We start from the raw sequence: 20,323 nt of genomic DNA on the forward strand, positions 1-20,323 counted from the left end.
AGAATTCACAAATGATACAAATAAATAGATGCCTGTAATATGTTTATTAACATAGCTCTATATATACATTAATTGTAATTTGAAAATAGAAACATTTTATGTAGAAAATCACAAATTCAATAAAAATGTGGCATTTAATAATATATTAGGCTGGTGTTGACGTTACTTCTTACACATCATGGACTCGACTTCATTGTCATTTCATCAACTGTGGCACATAAAAAAAACAAATGCCATAAAACAATGAAACTTGGCAACAAAACACAATATTATTCCTCATATATATATCATTGGATTTCTCTAATATATCACAATTAAGTAATGCACTTTACATAAATAAATTATAAAATTGTCAACTGAGTGTTTGTCTTAATATTCATCATAAGTATAAAACAATGTCAAAAACGATTCACTATTAAATCTGATCACATGGTCCACTCTTGTGCATAAAACGCAAACTATAGTTTTAAACCCAAATGTTTTTATCTCATTTTCACCTTTGACACAATCATCACCAATTCATTGTCAATGGGAATGACACAGATTCGTCTATATAATTTTTTTCTTCTAACAAAGTACATAGGTTTTATAGAATACACTTCAATATGTCCTAATACAGAAGCATTCTGTATGTTCGTGATGAGTGACACCGAAATAGCGTTTTTTATATTATTGACATTGCCGATAATCACTCACATAAGGATTCATTAAAAAAGAATTTCGAGTCAACGAAATACGGGCCGAAGTGGCTAAACAGATAACGATAATGGTTCACAAAATTTCACTAGTTCATATTCAAGAAGCGTGCTCTGTAGAACACTCGCGTCCTGGGCTATTCAGCCTCGCCGTTGGTCACTGTGAGCGGTTCCTCGTCCTCGTTGTAGTCGAGGGACAGGACCGAGGCCCGTCTCCGCTTGCCCACCGGCGTGTCGCTACACTCACTGCCCGAATAAGTCCGTTTGTCAGCGGGCGTTGACGGCCTATTGCCATTCACAGTGGCGTGGGTCGCACGTAACTCCTGTTGCAAGAATAGCACTGTACTCTGCATGCCCTCTACGTCTTCATCTAATTCCTGTAGGAACTCGTCCAACTCTGAAATGATAAAGACAAATTTCGTAATATTGTATGAAATATATAAGACATGCTTGTGCAACCAAAATAAAAATGATGGTTATTTTAATATTGAATATAAAAAGATAGACAAGCACATGGGGAATATGGTACCACCATGTGCCCACCTCCACTGTAGACATTGGCAGTGCTAGAGGTATAAATCATCTCATTCACTGTCCAAAATAGCAAGATCTGAAATTTTTAAAAATCGTGACCTTCATGTATTTTATTATATGTATAATATCGTAAACAGTAAAATCTATATAATAAAATAAATGGAAAATGATGGTTTCTAAAAAATTTAAAAGACATTTCAAATCAGGCAGGTAGGCCTACAGCATATAGTAGTAGGTACTTACACGCAGTAGATAGGAGACAATTGTATTATATATATTATTGTGTGAGTGGACATTAAAGAAAAATAATGTATTTTATTAAAAATAGAATACCGACAATAAAGTTGTTATAACTCATGAAACGAATTCCTTATTAGTACTTTAGCAAATGTCAATATTAAGTAACAAACCTGATTGTGATTTCTTAACTTCCTCACTAAAACTCTTTTGTAATGCTAGATCACCCTCTAACTTTGCTATCCGACCACTTGATGTCATTCGTCCTAAGTCCTCATTCTCTTGATGCAGTAACCTGCATTTTGCCATAAGTTTTTTTCCTGTATTGGAGTCGGGTGTGAACTTCCAGGCTGACAGTTCGTTTTGTGTTTCCTCGAGTCTTGCTTTTGTTGATGTTAACTCTTGCTTTAATCTCAAGATGAGCATATTTACAGCTGGATCTAAGAGTGATGGTCTTCCATTGAGACTTGCATGTGATGATTTTAATTCAGTAATTTGACTCTGAAATGTGAATAAAAAATATGTAAAATCTTTTTACTTATCAATCAAGCAAGTTATATTACTAATAATATAGCATAAAGTTTAATTTAATTTGCATATCAAAATAAATTTATAGAACAGTATTGTAAGCATTTATCTCAATAGTTGTGAGTACTTAAAACAGTTGTTATCATGCAATCTATTTTAAAACAAACACACTCTTGATAACCAATATCTCTACTTATATAACAAAACATCAAACTTACTACATAATCTTGTATTTCTTGTTCTTTAGCTGCAAGCCTTCTGACAAGAATCTTTTCTCTATGTTGTGACTCAGCATACTGTTGTTTTATCCTATCTTCTACCTCTTTCGCCTTTTCCAAGCTTCCTATACAGATAAATTGACAATTATTATTTCTATGTGTTGTTTAGAACCTCGTATAATAGAAAAATGGAATATCCTGGTCATGGTTTTTCATTATGATCTATGATGATATAATAGTGACAGATGTCTATAAATCGACAGTATTTACTTATGTATCTTACTTTCTAATATACAATAATTGATTTAATCGACAATACCTTAACTAAGAATTAATAACAATAAAATATACATTATTTGAAATTTTCATTCAGTTATTTCCCTTATTTTATAAATAGTATACTTGTTAATGAATATTTAATTAATTTAACTTTCCATTTAGTTTGAAACATATTTTTATTAATTAGGTGATAATGTTGTTACATCATATACATATGTTGTGCATGATTTCTAAAATACTCTGTATTGTGTTCAAATATTATTCAAAGTATAGTTCAGATGCACACTTATTGTTAGAATGAGAAGTTGCACTGTAGTGCCTTAATGTCACTAGAAATTTTGATTTTCTTATTACACTGCATAACTTCTATTTTTCCAGTATTTTTTATCAAACAATCATATTACACTATGGGTATTTAGAATAGTTTGCACATTTCAGAATGCAGGTTTACTTCAGACTGTAAATCTTTAACATCAGTGGTATAATAAAATAAATCTTTAAATAAGATAAAAAAAGTTACTTTCAAGTCAATACAATAGCTAGTCAATATTTTGAACGGTAATGGCTATAGTATTATTAAAAATACATACAACTAGTTATCACACTTTTTGGAACACATGTGTTTGGAGTTTGAGTTTTTGGGGTAACAGGAATAAAGTTGGTCGTGGACACACAGAAACTGTTAGTTCACTAATTAAGCAACATAGAGTGCTGCATTAATCATAAATAAGTGCTGAATGTAGTACATTATTCTCTAAGCTAATTTTATTAAATTTCATGTATTGCTATCTTCTTACACCAACATACAAGAAATAGTCACATAATAAAAAATATATATTTAGGAGAGATCAAAATTGCCTAGATATAGGCTATATTTTGATTAATAAATATTTTGTATACAATCATTTTCTCCTTGTTTAAAACGTCGAATGCATTAACACATATTTAAGGAAAATATTTATCTCATATTTAGTACAATAAAGATTCTGTTACCATTGGTTTTATTGTTGCAAAGAAAAATTAATAAATGATTTATAAAAAATTATAACAAATAACAAAATCTGCTAGCAATGGTAATAAAAAGTTAATGTTTTAAATAATAAAAGCTATAATATTTGCAATGTATTCAGTTAGCAGGCGAACATATTGTAGCTAGATACATGAAGTTTATACAATTCATGAAATGCCAACGCTTCATTTGATAAAAAATTATAAGAAAATGTGGATACTTGCTACTTTTTAACTATCTAGACAGGAAAATTGGTAGTATTTATAAATAATATAAACTCATGTGTGAAGCTAAATGATTAGTCGTAAATATATCATGCAATATGATTTTAAAAGCATAAAATTAAATAAAATTATTTTACAACATTACTCATACACCACTGTTAATGCCTATACCCTATTCCATCTGATGAAGGAATCACGATAAACAAACCTTAAACATGTTTCACACTACAGTTAAATTTTTCTTTCATAGTTATATTAGTACCTTTACTAATGTAAATAAAATGTCATATTCTTGCATAAAGAATATTCAGAATATTCATTCTTCAAGGTATTGCCTCGATTCAATGTCAAATTGTCGAAGTTGTTTATCTGTCTTTACTTCTATAGTTGGAATAGGCTAGTGTAATCGGCAGATCTTAATAAAAAATATAATAACTATCATACAGCGGAGTTCGTTCATAATGACTTTTTTTGTAATATATTATAGTAATGAGGAAATATTGATTTCAAACTCCTTCCAAATGTAAATATTATTCCTTACAGTATAAAGAAACTATGTTTATAAATACATCTTGAAACGAATGCCATTTACTGGGCGACACCAAGGACTTTTGTTTTTAATATAAAATATGTAAGTAAGTGATCATATTGAAAGTATAAAATAGTAATTATTATGGTGATTGCATTTTATTGTTTTTCAATGATCTAAGCGAAGAATTCAGTAAACAATAATACATGGTAATTACTTTGAAAAATGTAAAAAATTACATTTTCAACAAGTAATTCTTTAATATTTGTTATAATAAAATAATTTAAATTAAGATTAGTGTAAAATACATGTATTTTATACCAAATGCATTTAAAATTAAGGTTCGGTAGAAACATTATTAGTTACAGTCCCATTAAAATAAGTTTATTAGATATATATATTATTCTAAAACCATAGTTTATTCGTTATTGTTACAGAATGTGATAACAAAATTGGTTGGTGATTACAGTTGTTATAATAATGAGTCATTATAAAAGGATTCCACTGTAATAATATTAATACATTCTTTCACATGACTTTATCACATATGCCATTCAACTACACAGTGAAGCATTAACATAGGAAAGCATGTATAAAGAATTTTATTATGTTTATAACAGCATAAGTAAGAAATAGGCATATTTACTTTTTTATGTAGAGAAAAAGACGATGTACTGGCATCACCTCGTGACTCTGTCATTATTAGTTATATTTTTTTACACTGAACTTTATCACAGCTCCAAGACAAGTTGGAGAATCACTTTACTTGCTGCCTTGACATGATGTAAGCACTTCCACAGATCACTTCCACTGGCACCGCTCTTACACAGCATTACACCATTCTTCTTTATTCATCATAATTAAACACCTAAATACACCCCGTACCACAAATTTTATTACTAACATTTCAATTTCACAGCATCATTTTATTGAACATTTTATCATAACAGTATCACTAATTTTAGTTAAAGCATTGTCGATATAGAGTAACTAAAGAGTGTTTGCACGTAATCAGCACGCGGGTCGGAGATCGCCGACCGTGACCACTACCAAGCCGATGTAACGTTTTCGTAAATACCTTCCAACTGTTTGTTCAATGTTTCGAGGTGATCAATGTACAAGTCCTGGGTTCTCCACGAGGCACGCAGGGACTCCGCGGTTGCGGTGTCGAGCTGGAGCGAGGTCAACAACACGCGCGCCACGTTTGTGACGCCGCTGCCGGAGACGCCGTCACTCGCCGACTCCCCGTGACGTTCCGACTCTTCGGACATTGCCTTCTCACTAATATGTTAAGAGGCTCTTTCAACTGAAAATAAATAGGCACAATTAAATCGAGGTATACCGTTTGTTTGCTGTCACCCGCCGTTTTCAGAAACCTGCAACAATGACGCAGCTAGCACATAAATAACAAAAAATACGCGATACTTACATGTTTAACGTGTTGTTATACAATAAAACAATATAAAACTATACTTATTAGGTAAATAAATACACTTTAACGATCACTATAGATATATTTTTTAGAATGTAAGCTATTCCTATTTAACAGACGCCATCTTATCACGTAGTCAGATTGCACTGGTGTTGTCACTTTCAAACAAATAACAGCTAGCAGGTCAACAATTCAATTCAGCAGGCAACACCATTTAATATTATCTATGTAATTAAAAAATTGATTTCTCTCAACTAATTTATGAATTGTTGTTTTGGTGCATATATTAATTTTTTTTCTGTATTTACATTCATTAATTCGTTTTTAAGTGTATTATTTTCATGACAAATAAATACCACATATATACGGGAACTACAACTAACTTCATATAATATATTTTTTTCATTAAACAGATATAATATTTTTCCTGTAAAAATTTAAATTTATCATCTAAAAACCTTAGAGGTGTCTAATACGATGCGATCAGCAGCGTTTAATTTTCTGGTTTTGGCGATTCAAAATCGTAATGATGGCTAAGTAAATTTTTTGAAATCGGTGTTTCCATTTAATCGGAACTATTTGTGTGTGAAATCGGATTTTACATTATTTATGATATATCGGTCTCATGTTTAATTAATTTAGAATATTATTAATAATAAATATTGATGCCTAATCTTCTTAAGCTTGCTAGTCCGCCGTCCCCGTCAGCAATTGGCAGTTATCGTCTGTAAAGGATGTTCTATTTTTCGTAATAGATCAAATATATTACATTATTCGTTAATATTTGGGCACAATATTTACCTTATATATTTTATCGTATCATATCGTGTTAGACAGAACGACCTGCATCTAATGGACCGAGTTTTTACTTTATTTTAAATTATTATTTTTCCTATTAAGAAATATTTTACGACTAACATTTTATTTAATATTTAAGGTTATTAATTTTTTATAAACTTCCTGTGATCTCAGCAGGAATGTGAGTGTGTGATAATTAAAGTGGGTATTGTATTTAAAATGTATAAAAAAAATATTTATTTTGAGTACATGCTTTTTCAAGATAAGCATTTTGTATTTTATTTTAAATACCTACTCCTATTCTTAATGTATTTTCCATTTATTAAATGTAAATTACTTTTTGAAACATTTATCAAGTATCGATTAATTTCAATTTAATTAATCAATCAAAAAAATTAACCGTTTGTTTAAACAAATAAGGCATATTATTCAACACAAGATTGTAAGTATAGACTTAGGTACTTGTTAGCTTTTGGTATATATGGCATACATAATTTATCTAATTGCAATGATTTTGTAACTAACTAATGGTAAATAAAGACTATTGAGATTTTCGTTCATTCGACGAATCGACATTCTATCAAATGACGGTTAAAAAGAGATTTAACCCTACTTAAATACAGTATGATTATACGATAATTATATTATATCATAGAGTTGTATGTTTGTTTACATCGGACACTAGAAGTTTTGCAATTCGAAACATAAAAGTTTAGTTGTATGTATAATAGCCATAATAATGAGCATTGGTAGGGCTTGGTGTTAAAGTTTCAATTCTACTATTTCTATTATAGTTTAAATGTATCAAGTTAATAATGTTTTATCTTTTCTTAGCCCATAAAGACCAAAAATAAAAATCTATTTATTAATTACTTTTAAATTTCGTCTCATCATCGGCCAGTACCTAATTCTGCTTATAAATACTAAGTATTATCGATAAGGGACCCTTCAATGTCTCAATAAATAAAATATATAATATACAAAAATAAAAAGGAAAACAGGAATTATAATTTTAAAACATAATAATGACTGTCCAGTACAAGTAAAGTAATAAAGAAAAAAATTAAAAAACTATCGAAATTTGCAGTCATAAAACTACTTAAATTCTAGCTATCAGAATTAGATCGAAGAGGTAGTTCTTCTGATTAATTTTTCTTTCTTTTAATTCTGCTACAAATATAAGTGCAGTCTACATTCCTCTCATTTTTATAATATTCAACAGAACCAGAAAGAATAACAGAGCAGGACCAGCGTCCTCATGTATTTTAAAAACGCTGACAACTTCCGACATCTGTATCTACAGTCTTTAGTTTCCACCAAGTAATTTTTCGTAACGAAAATAATGATAATAATTTTACATGTTTATATATATACCAATCGTTTCTATACTTATGATATTATTTATAAAAAATATATACATATGTACCTATCTATTCTAAAATTATAAATGCAAATGTAACTCTCGATCTGTCAGTTATTTCACGGATAAACTGAATCTGATGGTATAATATTAGGTTGGGGAAAAAGTCTTTTCGCATATAGTATGTATGAACTTGTAATAAAATCTCTTTGGCTATACCATTTGTATCTGGCTGGTTTTGGTATCATTAAAAAGTTTTAAAATTGGATCACATACGACAAGAACGTGCGAAAAAGATCGTGGTCAAAGGCCGGTCAAGCTTCACAGACTGTGGCAAAACCCGGATTAACTCGCAACAAGGTAATGCTGTGTGTATGGTGGGATTGGAAGGGCATCATTCATTATGAGCTATTACCGCCCGGCAGGACCATCGATTCAGAACTGTATTGCGAACAATTGATGAGATTGAAGCAAGAAATTGAGAGAAAGCGGCCAGAATTGATCAACAGAAGGTGTGTGGTTTTTCACCATGATCGCTAGACCTCACACATCTTTAGCCACTCAACAAAAATTACGAGAATTTGGCTGGGAGGTATTAATGCATCCGCTGTATAGGCCTGACCTTGCACCTTCAGATTTTCATCTGTTTCGGTCTCTGCAGAATTCCTTAGGCAGTGTCAGGTTAACATCACGAGAGGACTGCCAAAACCACTTGTCGCAGTTTTTCAATCAGAAGCCCCAAAATTTTTACAGCAGTGGGATCATGTCACTACCAACAAGATGGCAAAAAGTAATGGCACCTACATACTTTAGTCAAATGTAAATAAACTATAAAAAAAACTTTTTGAATTTTCATATAAAATACGAAGAAACTTTTTCCCCAACCTATTATACAAAGGAAGCTTGAACTGTAAGGACATAGGCTACTTTTTATGTCAAGCACCTGATGACCATAAACTAAAACGAGCGAAGCTGCGTGCGACAAATATTTTTTACATAACGCAAAAATTTTTAATCGCAAGTATAAAATTAATTTAAAAATCTAAAATTTATAACTAGGTAGTAAAATTGAAATTTACATTACTGAAAAGGTACTGCACAGTTCCTCTCCTCCTCGCTCCTCATATACCTAATAATATGTTTTAATATAAAATAAGAGCAGATGTTTTGTACTAAACCTTTATTATAAAAAATAAATCAGCTATTCAAACAAAAGTTTGTTCTGTAGACAGTTTTCTCTTATTATTTAAACGTATTTTGAATTTTGTTGAAATATACGAAGGAAAAGGGTGTAGATTCGATAAAAAAAAATATACACATAATTATTTGGTCTCAAGAAGTAGTTGGTATTTTATTATTTTTTAATTTAAAAATCATCAAATTAAATTACAATAAAAAACGAAGTAGCTTGGAATGTTAATTTATCTTATTTGAATACATTTATTAACACTTATTATCTAATTAATGTTTTACATTAATCGATTTCTAAATTATTTCTATACAATTATTAACTACAACGAGTTTATTTCACATAACTATATCACAATATGTACAATGGAATGTTGATTACTATCGTAGAGAGGTGTAGCGAACTGTCAATAGGGTCGCCAAACTTCTTGACTTCCCGATCCATAAAGTCCATTTTTCACATCGTCGGCGGATTCACAAGTTTGCACTAGACCGCTCGGTTCCCCCACACCAGGTAAATCGGTTGTAATAGAAATGCCGCCATCTATATCGTTGATTTTAATTTCACTTGGCATGTATTGTTCGAGGTTGTATTTATCTGACGAACTGTGCAAGTGGACGTGTATTTGGTTCTGATTAACAGTTGAGTATGTTAGGTTCGGTAGGATCATTTGCGGATTTGGATTTATGTAAGGAGTATGAGATTGTAGGCAAGCGGGGTTATTATTGATGTTGTTGTATTGGTAATTGTAGCTGTTCGCCGGCCAGGAATTGTAATAGTTGGGATCGTATCTCTGCGTAGTCATTGCAGGAGTGTTAAGGTCGGTGAGGGTGCCACTAGCGCCGCTAGGGCTCCCTTTCACGAAGCCCGTTGATCCAGACTGGAAGCCGCTGTAGTCGCTCGTATGACCAAGGGGTATTTCAGGAAGTACTGTAATTGAAACAATAATATAATTTAAATAAAATTAATTCTGATAATAATAGGTACAGTTAGAGTAAGAAAACCTTCGTCAGTTTTTAAATTCATTCCTTTTTCAAGTCTTAAACTCTTAGTACCTTTTGATTTTTTCTTGCCGGTTCTTCTCGGTAGAATCTACTTTCCGAACCGGTGGTAGCTTCACTTAATTTTTAATTGACGATTCAAAAGTGCTTGTATAAGCCCACTTGAATAAAGTTTATTTTGATTTTGATTTTTGATTTTGAATCTAAATATCAAAACATTGCGACGCAATGTGTCATTCCCGATCGGTAAAGCAGATTTAATCGTTCATACTGAGCACACGAAAATAGGTGACGAACCTTTTCTTACCCGACTGTACATAAAATTAATTGGTCTTTCAATACATCTTAAGATATATTTACGTTATTATTTAATTTACTCGGAATATTAATAACGAAGTTTCTCATTGTGTTCTTTTATAAATGTAAATTTTATTGAAGTATAATTCATTAATGCAGTGAATTAATACGTAAAGTATGACTACGTTAAAAAAACCAATACAGTAATTGACGTCTAATGATTTCAATCACTTGACGACGCGACGTGATCAAATTAAAAACATAAGTGCCATGTTTTTTATCTCACGAGGCCTTTATTACGAGGCATTTATGACGTTCGCAAAAATATACTACTATGTATTTAGGTAGATACTAATTCTTTGGAATAATAAAAAATGTTTTGATATAAAAAGGAATGAATATGTTATGCTTGATACTTTTTATTCGCTTGACGACACAAGTGGGGAACTAATAGACAAACTGTGACTTTTTCATAGAATATTTTTCTCAGAAAAGTTAAATTTAGCAATATGGTCAATGTTTCTGAGAAGAAATTATTTGATAATGTTTCAATTGCGTTACTGTGCGTCTCGGTTTTTCTATCGCTACCTGCAGGTATGTGTATCGTCGGGTCTGGTTTGTAGTAGGCGGGCTGCAGGGGTCCATAGGACGGGTATACAGACGCTGATGAAGGGTATCCCGTGTTCCACTCGCTCGCTCCGAGGATGTTTCCAGTGTTCTCTGGAAAGTAAGAAAATTATATATGAGTACAAATCATTCAATGTTAATAGAACTTTACAACAGATGTTACCTACTCTGATTTGTTTTTAGAGATATCGTATGAGTTACAAATATTATTTTTGTCAATAACAATGTTAGCGATACCAACAGCTATGGAATCTTCCGTACTGATAATTTACAAACTGTTGCAAAATAAATTGGTTTCGCAGCAAAAACCTCCACGACTATATAAGCTGTAATTATAGAAGTAGACCTATATAAGTAGCAGAACTAATAAATACGAGAAATTTTACTAGTCCTTCCATTTATCTTGTTTTCAAGATAGGTAAGTAATATTTTTATGTTAAGTAGTATGTTTGCACCTACGTGCTAATTACATATTTATGTAATATAATTAGTAGTTTACATAACGGGAATACAATTAGGTATTTTATAAGCGTGTTAATGACAAGTGACCAAGTTGATAATGTCGGTCGATTATTAAATCAATCGCCCATTGTCAATGACAGGTGTTAATCATGGAGGTCACGCGCGCGGAACTTGTGATCGTTCGTGTTGGGATTGCCGGCTGATTCATACGGTGCAATGTATCAACGAAACTTAAAGACTGCTCAGGGTGACTGCAAATTAAGTGAAAGCACTTTTAGTTTGTATATTTTATATAAGTAGGCCAGGACTGTGTTCACTCATTCCGACCTTAGGCCCTTTTTTGCAAAGCCCTTTACTTATAAAACAATACTTAATAAACGTGTAGATAAATAAAGGTGTATCGCCGTTATTTAAATTTTCTTCTTTTTTCCTTTCGGGCCCCCGTGAGAAAGGGGCCCTAAGCCAGGACTACATGTACCGTGTTATTTTTAACAGTATTTCTGTTTACAAAAATCGAACTTAAGACCATCATAATTAAATAATTTAAAGTTTTATTATGTCTTGTTTAGTCATACTACCTAATTGTATTATATATTCAAGTATCGTACGAGAATTTCCCCCGGAGTTTCCAATTAAGCATATTTTTTTTGTTTTTGTTTACAGCCTGTAAATTTCCCACTCCTAGGCTAAGGTTTTCTCTTCATTTGAGGAGAAGGTTTGGAACATATTTCACCACGCTGTTCTAATGCGGGTTTTTGAAATACACACGTGGCAGAATTTCGATGACATTAGACACATGCGGGTTTCCTCACGATGTTTGCCTTCACCGCTGAGCACGAGGTGAATTATAAACACAGATTAAGAAAATGAATATTCAGTAGTGCTTGCCTGTGTATGAACCCGCAATCATCGATTAAGATGCAACTCCTGGGCCATCTCGCCTCTCATTTTAATTGATAAAAAAAATGTAATGTATGCATAAATGATACAATACTATTAAAATATTGAAGTCTTTCGATATGATCTCTAGGTATAACTAGAGATCATATCGAAAAAAATCTAAATGTAATTTATGGGTAAACTTAAGCTGTCAATATTTCAGTATTTGCATTTGATTGATACATGTCCACGAAACGGCCTACGTGAACGGTTTACGTTATTAACGCTGTACAACGAACGATTGACTCATTGCTGATAAAACAAATCATTATGTTAATTCTTATAGTTTTGTTCGTCAGCTTTGTATGTATATTCGAGGGCCACGCGAGGTGTGACACGTATACACGCCCTTCGATTAAGTATCTTTTAAACAAATATTTATTTAAAAAAAAAAACAAAAAGAATAATAATTGAGTGATATTATGTTTATTTTAAGTTTGTGTGTACTACTATTATAAATGCGAAAGTAACTATGTTTTGCTACCTCTCCATGCTTAAACGATTTCGATTAAATTTGGTATGGGGATAGTTTAAGACCCGAGAGAGTGTATTACTTTTTGGGTTGACGGTTTGTTTGCTAATGTTAAAGATTTATAAATGAAGTGCGGGTAAAGCCGCAGGTTCAGCTTGTAAACAATACAACGAACCTTCATTGGCTATAGTAGGCAAATAAGACAAACAGCAATATACTAATATATGTAATAATTAATTTATGTTATCAAGATTATTTGAAGCATATATTTGTAATAATATTATAAATGCGAAAGCTCATCACTCATGTCATGAAATTTATGAAATTTCATATAAAGTAAGTTTGAACTCCAAGAACATTTATTTTACCTCATGACTTGACCCTAAAACGTCACTGAAGCCGCGGGTGTTTTTATACATTGAAATCATATTTATAGTTATGTTAATAGTTTGTCCGTGTGTTGTTCCCCATCATCTGTCTTAAGATTTGAAGTAAATAATTGTTTGTATTTCTCCAGTTTCAAACGAAAATGTGATAAAATATATTACATAGCATGTGCAAATTAAAGTACAATTAGGATATTTAGCCTCGCATATCTTGTACATAAAAACATGTTTTATATTTGTTTAACATTAATAGCATTAGATTTGGCACATAGGCTTAAATTTATTTTTATTTTTTTATCAAGAAGGTTTTTATACGATAGGAGTTGCCATATCAATGATTATTGTGGCTGCATAAAATAATGTTATACGGCTGTTTTTATAAACTATTTATGAATAACTACTGAGGTCTAATATAGGGATCAGAATACGACATTTAATTTAATGTTAAAACTTTGTTTTGATATAAATTAACAAAATGAAGCTACTTTTTTTGTACAAACTCTAAAAAAGTAAGATGTCTGTCCTAATTTTAAATGTTTCACGCAATCAATGTAAACAGATATATCTTTGAAGAAAAGGCATTAAGCAAGTTTTACAAGTGAGCTATTTATAATTAGTATAACAAATATTTTTTATCATTACCGCCTGTCTATCATAACGAGGAAGTAACTTAGAAGTAAATTAAATTTAACTATGTACATACACTGGTAGCATATACATTCAATATTTACACGTTATTATCGTAAATACACGAAATGTTAAAGTACTAAACTAATTCATGCTCGAATTCTACGTAAACGAAACTCTTCGTAAACAGAATCTCAGAACTATTCGTGGATTCATATATAAATACAATGTCAATATTGGCATATGTATAAGTCCAACAATTTCTTAGAAAAACACCTGTTCTCTAAAGATATTCTTATAGCAAGGTTTAATACAAACATACTTCGTTTTTTTTTTTAATTCGCGGTATACTACTTCATAGTTTTTCGGTTAATTTTTCGATATTGAACGTAAATAAAGCAGTATTGAATTCAAACGATTTTTTTAGTTCGTGTAATCATATAATAGTTCCTATGTAAGATCGTTTGAATGTTATCGATTCACGTGATATGTAAGGAGTAATTCAATTTAAAGTATTAATTTAAATAATTACAATAAACTTGTCTTTACCTTACCGAATGACGTAAACGAAAGGTTCTGGTATTTCCCGTGTTTTAATGAATCCTCCGTTCTAGTAAAACTGAATGTTTGATAGTAGTTAGTTGTAAGACATGCGTTTCTTTTAATATAAAAAAGGAAATTTCCAGTACTCATTTACGCATTAACGAAGAATATTAATGTACTCTGAGAAAATTAAGATGGTATTGAAGTCATTCAATACTAGGATTTGTGTTAATGTAAACTGTATTTGGTATCAGCTAATTTTTTTCTATGTTGCAACATAAATATTATGTAAAATACTGTTGCAAATAGTATTTAAAGGTCGTAAAAATATTCTGTAATTATAAAATGGATTTATTATGCGTTATTTTACTTGCGATATTTCGAACTCTTGTATAATTGCTCTTCATAGTATTAAGTCTTAAAAAAGGGTTCTAATTCTCCAAAAATAATATTATTAATACGGTCATAGGAATCAATAATTTGTATTTATTTATGAAATATAAAATGTATATATGTCGAACATATAGATAGGTTATTAAATTCGAGAGATAGAAAATTTACTTTAATGGGATAAATAATATTTCTACATATTATGTAATATTGCTTTTACGCTTAACTATGTAGCAGATAGTATTGTCTATCTATGGCATAAAATAAAACATTTAATTATACACGTTTATACATGGTGTCCGAATTCATTGAGGAGTCTGAAGTACGTAAGCGTCGTTTGTAAAAATCTGTTCCCATTTTATGTCATTGACGCTTTAACTACCATGTGACTAATAATATTATAATACGTCGTCACAACATTATCTCTTCATATTATTATGAGTCACAGGTTACGAGACGGTTTACTATAATTTATTGGGTTTATTATAAATACTTGTATCTGTATGGTAAGTTTATTTACGTAATGTCTTTATTGTGTTGTTATTACACAGAAGAAACATATGTGAAATTGTATTATGTCTCTAATGTATATGGTAGGTCTACCTGATCATTGCTACCCATGGACATGTGAGGAGTCGCTAACGCGTTGCTGGCTTCAAAGAGATATGTATTATATTCGATGATGAAAACCTCCGAAGGCATATGATTTCGCAAACTGAAAGGGTAAAAAGAGCTCACTAAACACCGCCTCCAATGAAGCGAATATCCCGCATAGTGTATTCGCAGCGTGGGAAGGGGTGTTTGTCGTAAATAAAATAAATTTGACGCGAAAAGAGTTCACATGAATCACATTCGTTTAGTCTGCGAATCGTCTGGATCCGGCCAAATCCACAGTGAGAGCTTACAAAAGTATCCTTAGTTAAATTTAGCACGACACCACGACTTTCAGATGGAAAAATTAATGACTCCTACAAAGACTGTAAATGCTCGTAAGATTTGCTCTGGTCCTTTAAGCAGCTTCGTATTTATTCTTCAAATTGTTCGTTTGTGGGTCGCAATAAATGGCAAAACTCAGGCACGATATTGTTTCTGCTTAGACATTGAAAGTATTGCACAGAATAAATCGTATCAGGGCTAATTAAGACAAAATCGGAAAACATCGCTAAAATTATTGCAGTCTCTGCCAATCTTCTGCCTTATAGTGCCATATGCTGGGTCTTAGATGGACGACATCGACTGGGAAGCACGATGAGAGACTGGGAATGTACCAGAAAATAGTCACATCCAGAGATGGATATCTGGTATGAAAATTTTATTGTAACAATAATCCTGTTAAATTTCATATTGATTTACTATAACGTTATGCATATTATAATAAAGATTTTTTGTAACAGATTTTTTCAATTTCTACAAAATTTAAGGACACATGTTTGCTTGTATCTCTTAGGGTGGTCAGTGGTACGGAATCATAACGATTGTTGAGTTGGCATTAAAATCGCCTAGGATCAAAACCTTCGGCCGGCAAACTTACACTTGCCATAACCTCTGTCAGATTTGTGTAGGCATGTGAAGATAAACGTGGTACCACCATTATCCACAAAATTGACAAGTACCTTTCTCCAGTGCTGTCGAGTTGTTGATATCATAAATTGTCGTTCACTTTTATTTACAGCGTAAGTTTTAGACTGTATCCTGAGTAGGAACAATATTTGTCATTGTTATGAATAATAAGGCCGCCTTTGCCGTCTTATGGTTATGGTTGACAGCGTTAAAGTGTTTATGGGGCACAAGTCTACTCTCATTATGGAAAGGGATGTCGCTCTACAAAACCTTATTTATATCTCACACGCAGACAGTCATAGATAACATTTCAAGAGATGATGGGATGGATGTCAAGAAAATATGATGTGGTATGAGAAAAATCTTATACTGGGGAAATAATGCACGGCGGATGACTCGTCTTGCCAATTCAGCTTCAACCTTCAAGGCAGACTCGCATCAAAGATACTTTGCGGATATATAAGCATGGTAGCAATGACTAAGACTCAATTCTTGGGTTACTCGTCTCTTAAAAGGCTATCTTAACGCCAGAGCAGAGCAGTGCTACTTAACCCGTCTTACAAGTATTTCAGCCCTTTTCCCCACGGGTATAAAACACTAAAAAACTTTTATATTCTGATATATTATTAACACAAGATCCAAGTAGAATCTCTGATATTTAATAATTAATAAATAAATCGTGAAATATCAAACTTAAAGCGATACGATGTGTTCCTAAAATATTATGACTGTTATTATAGTCAATGTCTGACATTTCACCACTGTGTTCAGTTCAGTTCAGTAAGTTTCGAGTTTGTTTTATGAACAAAAAGCTGTACTGGTTCCTTAACATTCCAGTGAGAACGAACACAGACAGGGTACTGTATCTGTGTAACTAGAGGCACAAGGGACATAACATCTTAGTTCCCAAGGTTGGTTGCACATTGACGATGTAAGTGAATATTTCTTACAGCGTCATTGTCTATGAGTGATGGTAACCACTTTCCATCAGGTGGCCCATATGCTCGTCCGCCAACCCATACCACAAAAATCAAATCAATCATTGTATACCCTAAGGATAAAAAATCAAAATAAAAGAAGTGTAAACATATAAAATAATAAAGTGTACAAGTGTGCATATACGTGTAGACGTACGTACATGTAGTGTGTCAACAATCTTATATTATAATGTAAATATGTACCGATATAAGATGTTTATTTTTGACAAACATTTTATAAGTCGTGTAGTTTAGTATTTATATAAAGTTTAATCGAACCGGCCAACTTAAATACAGTTCAGCTTGAGCCGTAATTGAAAATGTATTAGCGCTTATGAAAAGTATTCGATAATGATTTTCACGAGCGTCGAATGCAGTTGTGTTCGCAGCTCGCTCCGAAGCCGAACAACCCACTTCATTTTGCGGTTCAACTATCCACTGTTCCTAATTTTGTGCGCTCGGACATGAAATTAAAATCGGGTTAATGTATAAATGAGATATGCACTTAATAAATATTTAATTAGGTGTCTAAATAAAAGCGCTCGGCGCATTCGGGTTGCGGTTCCCGATAAAACGTCATGTAAAATAATGTAGTTCGTGATAGAGAAAAACCGCGGCTCTTTGTGTACCTACATTATGTAATGTGCATCTACCCGCAATATTGGCAAATTATGTTTTATATATATGTCACTAATTAATTTGTGCTGCCGATTGAATTATTTTTTCCTTTTACAATAACATCCTGTATTCGTTTAAACGGATAATTCGAATTTCGTGGTATTTTTATAGATTATGAAATCCCGCCGTGGGGATAATTACTTCAGTTGGTACTTGGTAGTTATGAAAGCAGCTAGCTGTTAACATACAGTCATAGGCACGGACAGGGAGCCTAGGCCTGCCGCTGACGTGGGATAATTACCGCCTCCCCTCGGACCCCACCCTGTAGGTAATGTCACATTAACACCCTCAACGCGTGGAACTGTCAAAACATCCAACGGAGCTGTTTAACGAAATTGCACCGAATGGAAACGATTAAATGAAATTCATTTACAATAAATACGATATTTTCGAAAATACTCCATTATGAAAAATTAATATTCGTAACTTCGCTGATCACACTGTAGCTATAGAATAAAATTACTGTCACATTCGTTTTGAGATAGTAATACGGCTTTTTTATTATTATATATTTTTTTTGTTATTCCTTTTAAGAATTCGATGTTTATGTAATGAAGCGCATTGTTTATTTATATCGAAATTTAAGGGTATTTATTATATAAGATAACTTATCGTAAGTATTTATTAGTAATTAGTAATCTAAGTTTTAAAGATATTTTACCTACGTGATGTTATAGAACCTTAATGTCATTAAAGCGGGTACATAAAAGTTATGTCGGTCTTAATTTCTGATATTTATTGTATTATTATTGTATCTGATAATTATTATATGTTCGTTTATTTGATTTATATTTTACTGTCATCATGGAAATGGTTTGCTTAATAAAAAATGAAAACCTATGAGAGCTCATGAAAACTTCTTTGGTTTTGAAACATCTTAGATAAATAAAATTAATTCTATTAAATGCTATCTATAAAGGCGAAAAACACTTTTATGACGAAAGACGACAACTACTGGTTAAAAGTCAATAATAACTAACTAACTAACTAGCTAGTCATAAACAAAGTTTGTTTGTAGATCCATTTTTCTCTTGTTATCATATTGTGTCAACATTTTTTGTAGTATATGAAGACCTCTGTTTGAAATGCCGGCTCTCTTACAGGATTTAATGATGATCACTTTGTACTTGGTATTGTAAGGCTTACTTTTTTATATTAGGTATATATCCTAACATACATTTTTGACGACTTCCGTGGTCGAGCAGTGTGTACACCGGTTTTCATTGGTACGCCACTCCAAGGCCCCGGTTTTGATTCCCGGCCGAGTCGATGTAGAAAAAGTGCCTTAGTTATCTATGTTGTCTTGAGTCTGGGTGTTTGTGGTACTGTTACTTCTGAATTTTCATAACACAAATGTTTTAACAATTGACATTGGGATCAGAGCATGTGATGTTGTCCAGTATAAAAAAATATCTCAGGACGTATGGTGACGTTTACTACACATGTTCCGAAATCCAGGCCATACGTATAATGTACGATCGAATTATCAAACTGGTGTTCCGCTGAAGCATTGTTGTTTAGTCAAATAGTTATTTATGAGCAAAATTACAATAGGTCGTCAGGCGCGTCGCGTCGAACGCAAACACATGAAGCAATCAAGGGCGTTGATTAGGGCGGCGGTAATTAGCTTCCTTTGATCAGTTCTTGTTACACACATTTCATGCAAACTTTGTGGTAAATTACTAATATTGACCTAAATTACCTTTGATATATGACTGATAAAATTATATGCAACTTTAATGCAACTAACAAAATAAAACAATGTGGACCTATTGGTACCCCTTGGGGGTAAGGCTGACACGTATGCCGTGACGGTAAACAGCATCGTTTTCTAACCCTGCTGGGTAGTGTATAATAAAAGAAATATCAAATTTTAATTAGCGTAATTTGCCAGGTATCACGTATTCACATTTTTTTTGAGTTTAAGACAATAAAGCAAACATCGTTAATCTCCTTAAGTGCTAACATACTATTTATAGAGTTAATCAAGTTGTTTATGCATAAACACAATCGTGAGCAATATTTCTTGTAAAGAAATCAACAGAACGCTTACAAACTTGAAAATTCTATCCATAAACAAACATTCTTCGATAATATGTATTACGGAATCTAAAAGTATTTAAATACAAATAAATATTAACAGTTTTTCTACATTTAAATGATAAGTAAAAGTGTATACACAAATGTTTCTAGTATTAAAAAAAATAAACATACAATAATCTTGTTATTGGTTCTTCGGTAAACGTAGAATTGAGTTAAATTACTCATTGACTCAGATTATCAAGGTACGAATAAATTATATGAATTACATATTAGATAAATTAGTTCACGG

The 20,323-nt window shown here is 31.9% G+C and overlaps 2 protein-coding genes across 3 annotated transcripts in view; both read right to left on the bottom strand.

Moving 5' to 3' along the window:
* Positions 1-25: 25 nt before the first annotated feature.
* Positions 26-5,843, bottom strand: LOC124536738 (pre-mRNA-splicing regulator female-lethal(2)D). The gene is made up of 5 exons (XM_047113320.1): positions 5,683-5,843; positions 5,332-5,559; positions 2,213-2,337; positions 1,640-1,967; positions 26-1,092 (listed from the first exon to the last, which is right to left on the bottom strand). The coding sequence occupies exons 2-5, from the start codon at positions 5,522-5,524 to the stop codon at positions 833-835; spliced, it is 906 nt and encodes a 301-aa protein (XP_046969276.1). The 5' UTR covers positions 5,525-5,559; positions 5,683-5,843; the 3' UTR covers positions 26-832.
* Positions 5,844-9,082: 3,239 nt separating this feature from the next.
* LOC124537014 (protein lozenge-like) overlaps positions 9,083-20,323 on the bottom strand; it is a 51,019-nt gene continuing 39,778 nt past the window's right edge. The window contains exons 5-6 of one of the 2 annotated variants that reach the window (XM_047113722.1): positions 10,919-11,050; positions 9,083-9,962 (exon numbers count right to left, since the gene is read on the bottom strand). In XM_047113722.1, coding sequence (XP_046969678.1) covers positions 9,439-9,962; positions 10,919-11,050 — 656 coding nt within the window. In that variant the 3' untranslated portion in view covers positions 9,083-9,438. The remainder of the gene's footprint in view (positions 9,963-10,918; positions 11,051-20,323) is intronic. The other variant, XM_047113723.1, reaches the window with a different exon arrangement.

Source organism: Vanessa cardui, chromosome 17 (genome assembly GCF_905220365.1).
Source record: "Vanessa cardui chromosome 17, ilVanCard2.1, whole genome shotgun sequence".
NCBI classification, from domain to species: domain Eukaryota; kingdom Metazoa; phylum Arthropoda; class Insecta; order Lepidoptera; family Nymphalidae; genus Vanessa; species Vanessa cardui.